The 17,588-nt window shown below is 48.8% G+C and overlaps 1 protein-coding gene across 4 annotated transcripts in view; it reads left to right on the forward strand.

The window, feature by feature from the left end:
* SPP2 (secreted phosphoprotein 2) overlaps window positions 1-17,357 on the forward strand; it is a 22,593-nt gene extending 5,236 nt beyond the window's left edge. Inside the window, exons 4-7 of one of the 4 annotated variants that reach the window (XM_014955601.1) lie at window positions 2,969-3,079; window positions 6,964-7,018; window positions 7,892-7,999; window positions 10,867-11,146. In XM_014955601.1, coding sequence (XP_014811087.1) covers window positions 2,969-3,079; window positions 6,964-7,018; window positions 7,892-7,989 — 264 coding nt within the window. In that variant the 3' untranslated portion in view covers window positions 7,990-7,999; window positions 10,867-11,146. Of the gene's footprint in view, window positions 1-878; window positions 990-2,968; window positions 3,080-6,963; window positions 7,019-7,891; window positions 8,000-8,304; window positions 8,459-10,866; window positions 11,147-17,048 lie in introns of those variants that run through there. The other 3 variants (XM_014955602.1, XM_014955600.1, XM_014955599.1) reach the window with 3 other exon arrangements.
* The last annotated feature ends 231 nt before the right edge of the window (window positions 17,358-17,588 follow it).

The following is a 17,588-nucleotide window of genomic DNA, read 5'->3' on the forward strand; positions in this document are numbered from 1 at the left end:
TCTAGTCCAACTCCCCTGCTGAAGCAGGATTGCCTAGAGCTTGTCAGAGCATGTTACTCAGGAGCATCCAGGTGGGTCTTGAAAATCTCCAAGGAAGGGGACTCCACACCCTCCCTGGGCAGCCTCTTCCAGGGCTCTGCCACCCTCACTGTGAAGAAGTTTCTCCTCATATTTGAGTGGAACCTCTTCTGTTCCAACTTGTGCCCGTTGCCCCTTGTCCTCTCACTGGGAACCACTGAAAAGAGTCTGGCTCCCTCCTCCTTCAACCCTCCCTTGAGATACTTGTCAGCATTGATCAGATCCCCCCTCAGCCTTCTCTTCTCCAGACTAAAGAGTCCCAGCTCTCTCAGCCTTTCCTCATAAGGGAGATGCTCAGGCCTCATCTCTGTTGCCCTTCGCTGGACTCTTTCTCAGTTCCCTGTCCCTCTTGAACTGGGGAGCCCAGAACTGGACACAGTACTCCAGTTGTGGCCTCCCCAGTGCAGAGCAGAGGGGGAGAATGACCTCCCTTGACCTGCTGGCCACACTCTTCCCTACGCAGCCCAGGATTCCATTGGCCTCTTGGCCACAAGAGCACACTGTTTACTCGTTGTCATTTTGCTGTCCACCAGGACCCCTAGATCTTTCTCTTCAGAAGTTGCCTCCAGCAGGTCCATGCCTAACTTGTATTGGTGCCTGACATTTTTCTTCCCCAGGTGCAGGACCCTACACTTTTCCCTGTTGAACCTCATGAGGTTCTTCTGTGCCCAGCCCTCCAGCCTGTCCAAGTCCTGCTGGATGGCAGCACGGACCTCTGGGGTGTCAGCCACCCCTCCCATGGAGAGGGTTTACACTGTAGCTTTGCTCCATGAGATTTGCTCTGTTTTGATCTGTTACAGCCAACTGCTTTCTGCAGAAGTGTGGTGGAAGTCTCGGGTGAGCTGATCTCGGACGTTATCGTGCAGTGCCACCGTGGTACATCCAGCTCCGAATCGATGAGCAGCGAGGAGGTAAGGAAGGAGAAAACTCAGTTCTGCTGCCTGGGGCAGCAAAAATCCCGTTTTAAGGCCGAGTCAGATGCGTATGTGTGAAGTGCAACTCCTGCTGCAGTTGGAGGTTTCAATCAGAGATCCAGCTCTCTCCTGTGATGCTTCACTTTCCATCAGCTGAGAGGTTTGACCTCGCTTGATGGGCGCCGGGGGAGAGTGTGAATCTCTGTGGCAGTCTGGCACATCCACCAACCCTGACACTCTGTCTTCATGTAGAGTACGTGCCTGGAGAACAGTGATTGGCATATCTTAGAGAGAAACAAATACAGATAACTCTGGCTCTGTTCCTAAACCCACCCCTCAGCTGAGCACGTAAGCACAGCGTAGCTGAAGAACATTTGTTCTGGTGACATTTTGTCTTCCCTTTTTGAGCTCTGATGTGGTTTTTAAGGTGTGATTTAATGCCCACCCAACCTGTGAATTCCTGCTAGCTCTTTTCAGATCATAGAATCATAGAATCACAGAATGGTTTGGGTTGGAAGGGACCTTAAAGATCATCCAGTTCCAACCCCCTGCCCCGGGCAGGGACACCTCCCACCAGACCAGGTTGCTCCAAGCCCCATCCAGCCTGGCCTTGAACCCCTCCAGGGATGGGGCATCCACAGCTTCTCTGGGCAACCTCTTCCAGTGTCTCACCACCCTCATAGTAAAAAATTTCTTCCTGACATCTAATCTGAATCTTTTTTCTTCCAATTTAAAACCGTTTCCCCTTGTCCTGCCAGTTTCCATTTCTTTTCTGTGAAGTGACACTTGAACCTGGGTGCCTTCACTAACAACACAGCTCTGTGGTGGGTGTTGTGCTTGTGGGAGGTGTCCTTGCCCATGGAGGAGGGGGTGGTTGGAACTAGATGACCTTTCGGGTCCCTTCCAACCTAAACCATTCTCTGATTATATTCGGGGAACAAAGATAGTTTCACAAACGAGGTGGCAGAGGATATGGGCAGCTTTTATTTTTGGAAACTGCAAGTGACTAAACGAATAGCTCGAAGCAAAGAGGATTCTGTGGAACCTTCTCTGGGTTTTTGGAGTTGGAAGGGTCCTTCTAGAGATCATCTAGTCCAACTCCCCTGCTGAAGCAGGATTGCCTAGAGCTTGTCAGAGCATGTTACTCAGGACGGCATCCAGGTGGGTCTTGAAGATCTCCAAAGAAGGGGACTCCACACCCTCCCTGGGCAGCCTGTTCCAGGGCTCTGTCACCCTCACCATGAAGAAGTTTTTCCTCGTATTTGAGTGGAACCTCTTCTGTTCCAACTTGTGCCCGTTGCCCCTCGTCCTCTCACTGGGAACCACTGGAAAGAGTCTGGCTCCCTCCTCCTTCAACCCACCCTTTAGATACTTGTCGGCATTGATAAGGTCTCCCCTCAGCCTTCTCTTCTCCAGGCTCAAGAGCCCCAGCTCTCTCAGCCTTTCCTCATCAGGGAGATGCTCCAATCCCTCCATCATCTTTGTTGCCTTACACTGGACCCTCTCCAGCAGTTCCCTGTCTCTCTGGAACTGGGGAGCCCAGCACTGGAGGCAGGATTCCAGTTGTGGCCTCCCCAGTGCAGAGCAGAGGGGGAGAATGACCTCCCTTGACCTCCTGGCCACACTCTTCCCTACGCAGCCCAGGATCCCATTGGCCTCTTGGCCACAAGAGCACACTGTTTGCTCATTGTCATTTTGCTGTCCACCAGGACCCCTAGATCTTTCTCTTCAGAAGTTGTCTCCAGCAGGTCCACCCCTAACCTGTATTGGTGCCTGACATTCTTCTTCCCCAGGTGCAGGAACCTACACTTTTCCCTGTTGAACCTCATGAGGTTCTTCCTCGCCCAGCTCTCCAGCCTGTCCAAGTCCTGCTGGATGGCAGCACAGCCCTCCGGGGTGTCAACCACCCCTCCCATGGAGAGGGTTTACACTGTAGCTTTGCTCCATGAGATTTGCTCTGTTTTGATCTGTTACAGCCAACTGCTTTCTGCAGAAGTGTGGTGGAAGTCTCTGGTGAGCTCATCTCGGACGTTATCGTGCAGTGCCACCGTGGTACATCCAGCTCCGAATCGATGAGCAGCGAGGAGGTAAGGAAGGAGAAAACTCAGTTCTGCTGCCTGGGGCAGCAAAAATCCCGTTTTAAGGCCGAGTCAGATGCATATGTGTGAAGTGCAACTCCTGTTGCAGTTGGAGGTTTCAATCAGAGATCCATCTCTCTCCTGTGATGCTTCTCTTTCCATCAGCTGAGAGGTTTGACCTCGCTTGATGGGCGCCGGGGGAGAGTGTGAATCTGTCTGGCACATCCACCAACCCTGACACTCTGTCTTCATGTAGAGTACGTGCCTGGAGACCAGTGATTGGCATATCTTAGAGAGAAACAAATACAGATGACTCTGGCTCTGTTCCTAAACCCACCCCTCAGCTGAGCACGTAAGCACAGCGTAGCTGAAGAACATTTGTTCTGGTGACATTTTGTCTTCCCTTTTTGAGCTCTGATGTGGTTTTTAAGGTGTGATTTAATGCCGACCCAACCTGCGAATTCCTGCTAGCTCTTTTCAGATCATAGAATCATAGAATCACAGAATGGTTTGGGTTGGAAGGGACCTTAAAGATCATCCAGTTCCAACCCCCTGCCCCGGGCAGGGACACCTCCCACCAGACCAGGTTGCTCCAAGCCCCATCCAGCCTGGCCTTGAACCCCTCCAGGGATGGGGCATCCACAGCTTCTCTGGGCAACTGGTTTCCATTTCTTTTCTGTGAGCTGACACTTGAACCTGGGTGCCTGCACTAACAACACAGCTCTGTGGTGGGTGTTGTGCTTGTGGGAGGTGTCCTTGCCCATGGAGGAGGGGGTGGTTGGAACTAGATGACCTTTCGGGTCCCTTCCAACCTAAACCATTCTCTGATTATATTCGGGGAACAAAGATAGTTTCACAAACAAGGTGGCAGATGATATGGGCAGCTTTTATTTTTGGAAGCTGCAAGTGACTAAACGAATAGCTCGAAGCAAAGAGGATTCTGTGGAACCTTCTCTGGGTTTGAATTCCCAAATTAGCTAGCAATTATTTTGTGGTGGTGTTCAGAATCTCTATTCAGAGGGAGCTTGTGAATGCACCACAGGAAGCCTTGGTTTGCAGAACAGGAAGACTGCACGTGAAGTACTGAAACGTGTAACGTAGTCTTGGATGTTCAGTCTCTCCTCGGTGGGATAACCCTAACTCTTGATTAATAGGGCACTTGGTATCAACACCTGCTTTTAAAAGCAGGCGTCTTCCTGCAAGTCGTCATTAACCAGCACTTAAAATTCAGTATTGCTGCCAATATTCCTGCTGGGGAATGTATTTTCTGCAATGTCGTGCTGGGTTTGGCTGTGGTAGAATTTATTTTCTTCATAGTAGCAAATAGGGGGCTATGTTTTGTATTTGTACTGGAGACACGGTTGTTGACACAGGGATGTTGTAGTTAATCCTGAGCTGTGGGGAGGAGGCACAGCTGGGACAGCTGACCCTGGGTGACTAAAGGGATATTCATAGAATCATAGAATCATCTAGGTTGGAAGGGATGATCTAGTCCAAGATGATCTAGTCCAATCATCAACCTAACTCTGATAAAAAAACATCACTAAACCATGTCCCCCAGCACCATATCAACCCGTCTTTTGAACACCTCCAGGGATGGGGCCTCAACCACCTCCCTGGGCAGCCCATTCCAAGGCTTAAGAACCCTTTCCATGTAAAAATTTTTCCTAATCTCCAACCTGAACCTCCCCTGGTGCAACTTGAGGCCATTTCCTCTTGTCCCATCGCCTGTTCCTTGGGAGAAGAGACCGACCCCCCCTGGCTACCCCCTCCTTTCAGGTAGTTGTAGAGAGCAATAAGGTCTCCCCTCAGCCTCCTCTTCTCCAGGCTGAACACCCCCAGCTCCCTCAGCCTCTCCTCACAAGACTTGTTCTCCAGACCCCTCACCAGCTCCGTTCCCCTTCTCTGGACCCGCTCCAGCACCTCAATGTCTTGTTTTTTGGTGAGGCGCCCAAAACTGGACACAACCCTCGAGGTGAGGCCTCATCAGTGCCCGGTCCAGAGGGATCATCACCTCCCGAGTCCTCCTCCCCACGCTGTTCCTGATCCAGGCCAGGATGCTGGTGGCCTTCTTGGCCACCTGGGCACACTGCTGGCTCATGTTCAGCCGACAGGAGCCACCTACCATATCATGTCACGCTCAACATATAGAGCTGGGGGGAGAAGGAGGAAGCAGGGGGACATTAGGAGTTGCCACGTTTTGTCTTCCCAAGTAACAAGTACACACAATGGAGCCCTGATTTCCTGGAAATGGCTGAACACCTGCCTATGGGAAGTGGTGAATGAAGAGTGAATGAATAGAAGGAAATCCTAAAGGCCCAGGAGAGGGCTGTCTCCATGGGCTGAGAGACGAGCTGGCGGGGAAGAAGGCTGCCCTGACTGAACAGAGAGCTTTGGCTGGCACTCAGGGTTAAAAAGAGAGTTTATGACCTTTGGAAGAAGGGGCAAGCACCTCAGGAGGACCGCAATGAGGTTGTGAGGTTATGCAGGGAGAAAATTAGGAGAGCCAAGGCCCAACTAGAACTTAATCTGGCCTCAAGTTGCACCGGGGGAGGTTTAGATTGGATGTTAGGAAAAATGTCTTCACTGAAAGGGTTATCAAGCATTGGAACAGGCTGCCCAGGGAAGTGACTGTGTCACACCATCCCTGGAGGTGTTTAAAAGACATGTAGATGTGGTGCTGAGGGACATGGTTTAGTGGTGGTCTTGGCAGTGCTAGGTTAACAGTTGGACTTGATGATCTTAAACGTCTCTTCCAACCTAAACAATTCTATGATTCTATCATTCTGTAAATCCCTTGTTTTGCTTTGCTCCCCTGCGTGGCTTTTGCTTTATTTATTAAACTGTCTTTATCTCAGCCCGTGAGTTTTCTCACTTTTACCGTTACCGGGATAGAGACCAACAAAAGAAGAGTGTAGAGAGCTTTTAAAAGAGTAGTTGGGGATAAATGAGTCAAAGAGGTGCCCTGAGTGACTGCAGCAGACTGACTCTGCTCTCCAGGCTGTATCCACACCACAGCAAGGTCAGGCAAGGTATTAAGTACTAAAGATGTTGAGCTGAGAGTCTACCTGCAACTGCAGACTTCCTTAGCAACACCACAGCTTTGAGATACCATCAGCAGTAATCTTATTTTCAGATCAATTAGTAAGTTTGAATAATAATAATAATAAGTTTAATAATAAGAAGTTCAAAGTTACTTCAGTGATCACATAGTACCTGAGGAAATGAAGGAGAGGCGGACTTCTTGGCAGATGAGCTTTTTAAAGAAAATTCTTTGATTTACAGATAATGCGTATGCCGATCATGAACCCCAACAGGAGAGGCAGCAGTCACAGAGAAGGTAAGCGTTTCTGCTGTGCTCGACTGTTCTGGCAGATGACTCTGCCCCACCTGGAGCACTGTGTCCATCTTTGGAGTCCTCAACACAGGAAAGACATGGACCTGTTGGAACGGGTCCAGCAGAGGGCCACCAAGTTTTCACACTTTTACCGTTACTGGGATAGAGACCAACAAAAGAAGAGTGTAGAGAGCTTTTAAAAGAGTAGTTGGGGATAAATGAGTCAAAGAGGTGCCCTGAGTGACTGCAGCAGACTGACTCTGCTCTCCAGGCTGTATCCACACCACAGCAAGGTCAGGCAAGGTATTAAGTACTAAAGATGTTGAGCTGAGAGTCTGCCTGCAACTGCAGGCTTCCTTAGCAACACCACAGCTTTGAGATACCATCAGCAGTAATCTTATTTTCAGATCAATTAGTAAGTTTGAATAATAATAATAATAAGTTTAATGATAATAAGTTCAAAGTTACTTCAGTGATCACATAGTACCTGAGGAAATGAAGGAGAGGCGGACTTCTTGGCAGATGAGCTTTTTAAAGAAAATTCTTTGATTTACAGATAATGCGTATGCCGATCATGAACCCCAACAGGAGAGGCAGCAGTCGCAGAGAAGGTAAGCATTTCTGCTGTGCTCGACTGTTCTGGCAGATGACTCTGCCCCACCTGGAGCACTGTGTCCATCTTTGGAGTCCTCAACACAGGAAAGACATGGACCTGTTGGAACGGGTCCAGCAGAGGGCCACCAAGATGCTCAGAGGGCTGGAGCACCTCTCCTATGAAGGCAGGCTGAGGGAGCTGGGGTTGTTCAGCCTGGAGAAGAGAAGGCTCCGGGGAGACCTCAGAGCAGCCTTCCAATATCTGAAGGGAGCCTGTAGAAGAGCTGGAGAAGGACTCTTTGCCAGGAAGTGTAGTGATAGGACAAGGGGAAACGGTTTTAAATTGAAAGAAAAAAGATTCAGATTAGATCTCAGGAAGAAATTTTTTTACTATGAGGGTGGTGAGACACTGGAACAGGTTGCCCAGAGAAGCTGTGGCTGCCCCATCCCTGGAGGGGTTCAAGGCCAGGCTGGATGTGGCCTTGAGCAACCTGCTCTGGTGGGAGGTGTCCCTGCCCAGGGCAGGGGGGTTGGAACTCCATGATCTTTGAGGTCCCTTCCAACCCAAACCATTCTATGATTCTATGATCTGTTTGGGTCACCTGAAAGTCATCTGTCTGAGGGAGAAGAAAACAGGGAAGACTGGCAGTTTGCTTGGGTCATGGCCAGCTTTTTTGTTTGCTGTGCAGAGGGGTGTGGGATGGAGGGGGCTGTGAGGGCTTGGAAGCGGGGCAATGCTGAGGTTTGTAGACTCGGTGTAAACATCTTCTGGATTTCCAGGTTTGTCCTTTCATAACCAGTATGTGTGTGCGTCCTTGAGAAATGTCTGAAAGCATAGAACACTCATGTATGTCTCTCCTTTTTTATTTCTTTTTTTTTTTTTAAAAAAGATGTATTTTCTCCTGAAACCTTCCGTTCAAGGCGAAGAGGCAGCAGCGGTGGAGACTGGCGTAAACCCAGTTATTTCAGCTCTGACAGGATTGAATAATATGGATTGGGTGAGTACAGTTCAAAGGGTTGCTTTCATGCACCCCAGGTCTGCAGGCTTTGTGGCAGGGTGGGAAAGTGACTGCTCAGGATGAAGGACCTCATTGGGGACGAGCATTTTACTGTGGGCATTTGTAGAACTTTCTTATGGGGACAAATCTTTGACATAGTACAAATGGCACTATCAGCACCCTCAGCAAACAGTGAGGGGGTGGCCATCTCTGGTGCTTCAGGGAGGACTCACAGAACAGGGGTTTGACCAGTTGTCAAGGCAGCAGAAGACGTTTTGATTTTCCTCTTGTTGCTTCACTCCTAGGAAGAATTCCCAACTACAGAGCTCACAGCTTTCACTCACTCTTGAGCAGTCCATCCCACATGCTCATGTAAACACCAGTGTCCTGGTGTGCAGGTAGTGTGAATGGTGTGCAAGAATCACAGAGTCACATGGGATTGGAAGGGACCTCTGGAGATCATCTAGTCCAACCCCCTGCCAAAGCAGGGCCACCCAGAGCAGGTCCCACAGGAACGTGTCCAGGTGGGGTTGGAATGTCTCCAGAGAAGGAGCCTCCACCCCCTCCCTGGGCAGCCTCTGCCAGGGCTCTGCCACCCTCATAGGAAAGAAGTTCCTCCTCATGTTGAGGTGGAACTTCTTCTATTCAAGTTTGTGCCCATTTCCTCTTGTCCTGTCCCTGGGCACCACTGAAAAAAGACCAGCCCCATCCTCTTGACACCCTCCCTTGAAGTATTTATCTGCATTGATCAGATCCCCCCTCAGCCTTCTCTTCTCCAGGCTCAAGAGCCCCAGCTCTCTCAGCCTTTCCTCATCAGGGAGATGCTCCAATCCCTCCATCATCTCTGTTGCCCTACGCTGGACTCTCTCCAGCAGTTCCCTGTCTCTCTTGAACTGGGGAGCCCAGCACTGGAGGCAGGATTCCAGTTGTGGCCTCCCCAGTGCAGAGCAGAGGGGGAGAATGACCTCCCTCCACCTCCTGGCCACACTCTTCCCTACGCAGCCCAGGATCCCATTGGCCTCTTGGCCACAAGGGCACATTGCTGGCTCATGGATAGTGTGCTATCTACGATGTTTGGAGCTCAATTAATGGGAAGAATAATGACAGGCACTCATTAAAGGCAAGGCCTATCCTAAACAAACCACCTTTGCTGACCTTCTGAAGAGGTTCTATGTAGGAGCAGCTCTAACAGCTGCTGACGTTTTACCTGCTGTCTCACAGAGTTAATATAAAGGGAAGTGGTTTTGGAAGAGTTTTAGCAACGCAGAACGGAGATCATTTTTTGGCACTCTAAACAGTTTTAAAGTGGTTGGGAAAGGAAGAGGAAATTGCTCAGTGCTGTGTCTTCGTGATTAAAAATGTTTTGCACACTTGCTTGAGTACATATCGTTAGCGCCTCTCTGTCCTTGTAGAGAGCACCCAAACTGAAGAGTAGCTCAGCTCAGGCCTGCAGCGTTGGAAACAAGGCAGTTTTAGAGGTAATTTAGCACTGATGACTCACCAAAAACTAACACATGTTACTCATAAGCATATCCTTGGTAAACCTCTATGTGATGAAGGAGACTTACCCCCTGCTCTTCTAGAAACTAGATACGAAAGGCAAACCCAGCCATTCTGCTGGGTCAGGTCTGTGTTTGCAAAGATGATTTTATTGAATCCATATGCTCTTTTAGTTAATCCGTGAGCCAGTAAAGGTGATAGGCTGTTTTAATCACTGCCTCTCCTCTTATAGGAATCTCTAACTTTTCTAAATGTCTTTGAACTTCCTTGAGCGTGTTGCAGTGGCCTTCTGGTGTGCACTCTGTGTCCTTCTGGGTTAGCTTTAATCCAAGGAGATGGGGTGAAAAGACTGAGGCTCACTGAAGAGTAGCACAAGGTTGACTTTCTGTTCCAAAGAAGAAAGGGAAACATTTTGTGAACGCCTGACCATTGTTGGCTTCTGAGAGAACAAAACTGTCTCAGTCTGGCTGGGTGAATTTAGGTTGAATTTTTCTTCAACTGATCTTCCAGACGAGTTGTGGGGAAGGAGATCTGTGCCCTCAAAATGGTGAGACATCCTTTTCTTGGCATTTGGAAAATGCCAGGTATCTTAAATGAATTATTTGGCTGTCGAGAGGAGCTATCCCCATTAAGGAGTAATCACAAGTGTTTTGTATTCCTGTACCTAACGTCTCACAAATGTCTAAACACAAATATCTAAAACAAGGTGTAAAATCTTCATGATAGAGAACATGAAATAAATGGGGAGAAATTGAGGATTGTAGATACCCTGTGCAGTTTGAGTTTTAATATTTTCTGCTTGCTCTTGAAGATGGGTTGCAACTGCCATGTATGGAGCTGCATTTCATAGCAGTGTCCTGGGTTTTGGATATATCAGGAGATAAAAGGATAATTTAAAGCCCCCTCAAAGTTCCTTGTTTCTCTTGGTTTTATCAATTTGACTTACGTCTTAGTTCTCAATTTCACTTTCAATTTCACTGTATCCAGAGTTAGACGGTTTCATCCGTGGGTTTAATGTGGGACCACACGTATCCAAATTATTTTATTTGGATAAGGGCTGGGGAAAGTTATTCATGGCTTTTTTTTCCTGTGTTTTGGCACCTGTGTGATCGTGGCTGGCATTATTACAAGCCATACTGTGATGGCAGTGTTTGGTGGAGCATGGGAAATATATATATCTGCTGTGTTTTGGGATGGCAGTAGCTCAGCTGGCTTAGCTCAGCTGAGAGTATTTTGGGGGGAGGCTGGGGAAACAGCAATTTAATAATAGAAGACTCTCTTACTCAAAGGACCTGTTGTTGGCTGGCAAAGCTAGACAAGTTTGGGTAAGAAAGAAAATGATTATTCTTTTTTTTTTTACTCAACAGTATGTGTAACTGACTGCTGCAAAAATTGCTATGGCAAGCGGCTGATGGAGTTTTTCATGCTGGATTTTACATTTTCTGAACTGGATCTTCTTATCTTTTTGGCTACAGGAATTATTTGAGGGGGAATCCTGTGCCTGGCTCTGTGTAAGGAGCTAGGCTAAATGATCTCACTGGTGGCTCTTTTTATCTGTTGGAATGTGCTAAATATTCAAGAGGGAAAAAAAAATCAGCGCAATTGTTATATAAAGAACTTTTTTTAAGTCCCCGTGAGCCTGCTGGTGCCTGCAGGAGTTAGCAAACTGCATATGAAAGAAGCCCATCAATGATTAATGAGCTTACTTCAGTCCTAAGTCCTAATCAGATTTGCTGGATTTATTTCCTAGTGCATCTCTGGAACTGGGGGTGGGGGGGGGATTGTAAAATTCACATGTCACGCTGTGGACCAGTCTTCCCCACAAATAGCTCGGGCACAGGAGCAAGTGACAGCAGGAGAGCCACCTGCTTGTTCCACAGCTGAGCACTGGTTGACAACCTCAGCCTGTGACAAGCATTAATCATAGAATCATAGAATTGCCCAGGCCGGAAGGGACCTCCAAAGGTCATCTAGTCCGACCCCCCCGCAGTCAGCAGGGACACCCCCAACTAGACCAGGTTGCCCAGGGCCTCCTCGAGCCTCTCCTTGAATATCTCCAGGGATGGGGCCTCAACCACCTCCTTTTACTCAACAGTATGTGTAACTGACTGCTGCAAAAATTGCTATGGCAAGCGGCTGATGGAGTTTTTCATGCTGGATTTTACATTTTCTGAACTGGATCTTCTTATCTGTTTGGCTACAGGAATTATTTGAGGGGGAATCCTGTGCCTGGCTCTGTGTAAGGAGCTAGGCTAAATGATCTCACTGGTGGCTCTTTTTATCTGTTGGAATGTGCTAAATATTCAAGAGGGAAAAAAAAAATCAGCGCAATTGTTATATAAAGAACTTTTTTTAAGTCCCCGTGAGCCTGCTGGTGCCTGCAGGAGTTAGCAAACTGCATATGAAAGAAGCCCATCAATGATTAATGAGCTTACTTCAGTCCTAAGTCCTAATCAGATTTGCTGGATTTATTTCCTAGTGCATCTCTGGAACTGGGAGGGGGGGGGGATTGTAAAATCCACATGTCACGCTGTGGACCAGTCTTCCCCACAAATAGCTCAGGCACAGGAGCAAGCAAGTGACAGCAAGTTGACAACCTCAGCCTACGACAAGCATTAAGGTCATTAATTAGCTTGGCCTGCAGAACTTGGTGGCACTGTGTCACTCACTGGTGCCAGTCATTAATTAGCTTGGTGGCACTGTGTCACTCACTGGTGCCAGCACACAGGGCATGTCAGAGATGCAGTCAATCCCCCGTTGAAACTCTTGGGGAAGATGGGTTCCTGCTCTGAGAGGACACCGTTGAGCCCACACACAGCATGAAGGACATTTTGAGCCTGCACAATTATGTGGAGTTATGGGTTCCATTAGACTGGAGTGCTCTGAGAGGACACCGTTGAGCCCACACACAGCATGAAGGACATTTTGAGCCTGCACAATTATGTGGAGTTATGGGTTCCATTAGACTGGAGTCTGCTTAATGGTGTTCGTGGCTCTGAATCACAAAGAGGGGCCTAAAACATGGTTCAAACTCACCTGACGCCTTGAAAGCAAAAGAAAAGGGCCCCCGTGCTCTGCTCTTCCAAAATCAACTGCCTAGGGCAGCTGTCTTCTGTGCAGGGTGGAGCCCGACCTATGACTTATGTCTGGAGTCTCCCCAGCATTGCTTCATTTCCTTGAACAGGAAAATTAAGAAGAAAGTTCCTGTCTTTGCTTGCAACATCCACGTAGGCCGTGAGCACCGATTTTTCTCTTGCTGTCACGGATGAAGCAAGGAAAGTGGTTTTTAACAGACAGATTCCTTCTGTATCAAGACAAGGGGCTGTGATTTCCTCCTCAACTTCTCTACATTTTCTTAAAATGACTCTCTGACTGAGTTCTCACCTGGCCTAACTTACTGCTGGTGGGGATGGAGTGGTGGCAGTTGTTGAATAGACAGGCATCTGAGACCCATGACACCAGGAGAGACACTGGAGCTGAGTGAAGCAGCCCAATCTGCTCCCTGTATGACAACCAATGCAACTAAGGAAAGGAGACAGCTGATTGTAGTAGACAACTCTCCTCTGAGAGGTCTGGAAGCATCCATTTTCCAACCTGATGCACTTTCTAGAGAGGTGGGCTGCTTACCGGGGGCTTGGATCAGGGATGTCACCAAGGGTCTACTGAAAGCCTTGTACAGTCCTCTGACTGTTATCCACTGCTGTTGTTTCATGTGGGTACCTGGAAGCATCCATTTTCCAACCTGATGCACTTTCTAGAGAGGTGGGCTGCTTACCGGGGGCTTGGATCAGGGATGTCACCAAGGGTCTACTGAAAGCCTTGTACAGTCCTCTGACTGTTATCCACTGCTGTTGTTTCATGTGGGTACCAGGAGCAGCCTGAGGAACATCAAGAGTGATAGAGCCCTTGGAGCAGTGGTCAGGGACCCTGGAGTGCAGGTAGTTTTTATCATCAATCCTCACAGTCAAAGGGAAGGGGGTTGATAGGGCCAGTTGAACCTGGCAAATCAACAGATGGCTACAGGACTGGTGCCACGGCTGGTTTGGTTACTTAGGCCATGGGACTTGCTTTGAGAACCCTGGTCTACTGGGAGCTGCTGGGGTCCATCTGTCAGAGAAGGGGAAGAGCATCTTTGGTCAGAGGCTCATGAACAGGGCTTTCAACTAGAGTTGCCGAGGGAGGGGAACCTTGTCCATCCCACTCCTACCAGTATGATGCCAATGCCAGTAACAGATGCCCAGACCCTGCAGAATGGTCACAGGTCAGGAGGAGAGCACCTGGAGTGCAGCACCAAGGAATACCAGCCTCTCTAGCCAGTAAGTTGGCTTCATTGGGGACCCAACTTTGCCTCTGTGCAAACACACGTAGGATGGGGAATGAACAGGAGGAGTCAGAGACGTGCACACGCCTGCAGGGTTATGAGCTTATTGGCATCACGGAGACGTGGTGGGATGGCTTCTATGACTGAGGTGTTGGAATGAAAGGATACACGCTCTTCAATTAGGACAGACAGGGGAGAGGAGGAGGAAGAGGTGTTGGTCATCAATGCCCCATTGCCTCCTCCAAGGAGGAGATGTTGCCCGTCAATGACCAGCTGTAGCGCATCAAGCTCCACCTGAGGATGGGTGAAGAGCTGACCTAGAGTTTATGGGTCAGGACTAAAGGGAGGTCAGGATCAGGTGATGTTGGGTGTTGGAATGAAAGGACACACGCTCTTCAGTAAGGACAGGCAGGGGAGAGGAGGAGGAGGAGGAGGAGGAGGTGTTGCCCATCAATGCCCCATTGCCTCCTCCAAGGAGGAGATGTTGCCCGTCAATGACCAGCTGTAGCGCATCAAGCTCCACCTGAGGATGGGTGAAGAGCTGACCTAGAGTTTATGGGTCAGGATTAAAGGGAGGTCAGGATCAGGTGATGTTACACTGGAGGTCTGCTACAGGCCACCTGACCAGGATGACAGAGCAGATGGGGGCCTCTATAGACAGATAGGAGCAGCCTCGGGTTCACAAGCCCTGATTCTCATGGAGAACTTCAGCCACCCTGATGTCTGTTAGAGGCACAACACAGCAGGGCATAAGCAGTCCAGGAGGTTCCTGGAATGCATTGATGATAACTTCTCAAAGTGATAGAAGAGCCAACAAGGAGAAGTGCCATGCTGGCCTTTAATGTCACCAACAAGGAGGGTCTGGTGGGGAATGTGAAACTTAAGGGCAGCCTTGGCTGCAGGAACCATGAAATGGTGGAATTTGAGATCCTTAGGATGGTGAGGAGGGCGCACAATAAGCTTGTCACCATGGACTTCAGGAGAGCAGACTTTGGCCTCTTCAGAGATCTGCTTGATGGAGTACCATGGGATAAAACCCTGGAGGGAAGAGGGGCCCAAGAAATCTGGTTAATGTTTAAGGATCACCTCCTCCAAGCTCAAGAGCGATGCATCCAAACAAAGAGGAAGTCAGGCAAAAAAGCCAGGAGGCCTGCGTGGATGAACGAGGAGCTCCTGGAGGAACTCAAACTCAGAAAGGAAGCCTACAGAGGATGGAAGCCAGGACAGGTAGCCTGGGAGGAATACAGAGACATTGTCTGAGCAGCCAGGGTTCAGGTTGGGCAAGCTAAAGCCGGGAGAGACTCTTTGTCAGGGAATGTAGTGACAGGACAAGGGGTAACGGTTTTGGACTGAAAGAGGGTAGATCTAACTATTAGGAAGTCATTCTTTACTCTTGAAGGTGGTGAGACACTGGAAGAGGTTGCCCAGAGAAGCTGTGGCTGCCCCATCCCTGGAGGGGTTCAAGGCCAGGCTGGATGGGGCTTGGAGCAACCTGGTCTGGTGGGAGGTGTCCCTGCCCAGGGCAGGGGGGTTGGAACTTGATGATGTTTAAGGTATACCCAAGAAATCCAGGATCCAACCTCCAGAGTGAAATGGATGCTTTCACCTCCTCCAAGCTCAAGAGCGATGCATCCAAACAAAGAGGAAGTCAGGCAAAAAACTGTAGCAGGGCATCTGCTCGGAGGGGAAGGACTGAAATTCAAACAGATCCAAGCAGGACCTTCCCTGGTGCTCAGTTTGCAGAGCTTGGATGATTCCTTGGACTTCGTTGTGTGTTCAAGGCAGGATTGCGAGCCCCTTTGTCTAATTCCTGGAGAAAACAGGCAAGACTTCACAGCAGGAACGCAAGAGCACCAAGGGCTTTTGGTGGTACGTTTTCCAAGCACTAGAAATAAGCTTGTCAAAGAACCATGGGGGTTGGGAGAGGCCCATGGAAGCTCAACCCCAGCTCAGAGCAGGGCCAGCTCCTCTCTGGGCTCCATGTTCAGTGTTGCAACACTCTGGTGGAAGAGTTTTCCTTAAACAGAGCTGGAATTTTCCATTGTTCCCATTTGTTCCTGTTTCTTCACCCATCACTTGGTGCCCAGTGATGGGTGTAGCTGCTGGTCCTGGTGCTTTGGCCTGCATCCCCCATCTCCAGGACTTGGCAGGACCCAGGCACTCCTGGACCAGCCACTCTCAGAGGGTTGCTCTGTCTATCTCTACCACGTGTGTGGACACTTCTTTCTGGCACAAATCTATCCCTAGCAAGATTTGCAAGACTTCACTGCAGGAACGCAAGAACACAAAGGGCTCTTGGTGGTACGTTTTCCAAGCACTAGAAATAAGCTTGTCAAAGAACCATGGGGGTTGGGAGAGGCCCATGGAAGCTCAACCCCAGCTCAGAGCTGGGCCAGCTCCTCTCTGGGCTCCACATTCAGTATTGCAACACTCTAGTGGAGGAGTTTTCCTTAAACAGAGCTGGAATTTTCCATTGTTCCCACTTCTTCCTGTTTCTTCACCCATCACTTGGTGCCCAGTGATGGGTGTAGCTGCTGGTCCTGGTGCTTTGGCCTGCATCCCCCATCTCCAGGGCTTGGTAGGACCCAGGCACTCCTGGACCAGCCACTCTCAGAGGGTGGCTATGTCTATCTCTACCACGTGTGTGGACACTTCTTTCTGGCACAAATCTATCCCTGAAGTTTCACTAAGAAAATTGTCTTAGAGAAAAATTTCAGGTTGCCATGGTGACCAATTCACGGAAGACACAGCGTAGGCTACAGACTCCTGTGGAGCAGTCACATGGTCCCTTAGAAAAACCTATCATCTCCAATTTCTGGTGCATATTGTACCTCTTTATTCAGCTCCATTTCTCAGAAGACTGTTCTCCAGCTTATAGCCTCAACCATCTCTGCTTTGGAGACCTTGCCATACGCGTTGATTTGTATCCAGTGTTGCTTATTTCACTCTTGATAATTTTTCAAGCCGTCTGCTTCTTTTCCTTTTCTTTTTTTTTTTACACTAATTAGCAACTGACATGACGTTTGTGTACACGAAGCTTTTTTGCATATGCAGCTTTCTTTTTACAGATTCCTCATGGTGCAATCCTGACACTAAACCAATCCATAAGCAGCTCGGTGAAGCCGAATACGTTTTTTCCAAGGTCATGGATGTTTGGCTAGTTCTGGGAAGTACGAGACAAATTTTGAGCTATGACATTTCTCCTCCTTCCCTTTTTTTTTTTTAAAGGAGAAGAAATCAAGATTCGAAGATCCAGAACCGTGAAGAAAGGACCTGATGCCATCTCCTTTTTTGTGGAAAACTACTCTGTAACGAAGTGACAGTCTTTCCCTAAAATTGCTTTCTGCTGTGATGTCAAGTGACCATTGGATGAGCTCATGATGATGCTAACTGCCTGCTCTTCTCAGTCGATAGCTGCCTTGGGATGTGTTAGAGCTTACTGGGAGGACTTGTCCCAGACACCTAGAGTAACTGTGTCCAGTAGGTGTTGTGCCACCCTCCTAACGATGCTATTAAAGGATGGTTATCCCATCTGTTTGGTCTGCGTTGGTCTCTGGTTGCTTGTAATTCTCTGTAGCTCTTGTAGCTGGTTATTGATTCATTCAGAGTAATAAAGGCACTTAATTCCTTTTTCTCTGGAGCGCAGCAGCTGTGGACAAGGTGTCTTGCTACAACTCCAGAGGTGTGAGTTTTAACCCAACAGTAATCTTGCTTTAGTGGGTACTTGGCCACTAAGGCCAATGGTATCTTGGGTTGTATAGGGAAGAG

Source organism: Calidris pugnax, unplaced genomic scaffold (assembly GCF_001431845.1).
Source record: "Calidris pugnax isolate Ruff unplaced genomic scaffold, ASM143184v1 scaffold210, whole genome shotgun sequence".
NCBI classification, from domain to species: Eukaryota; Metazoa; Chordata; class Aves; order Charadriiformes; family Scolopacidae; genus Calidris; species Calidris pugnax.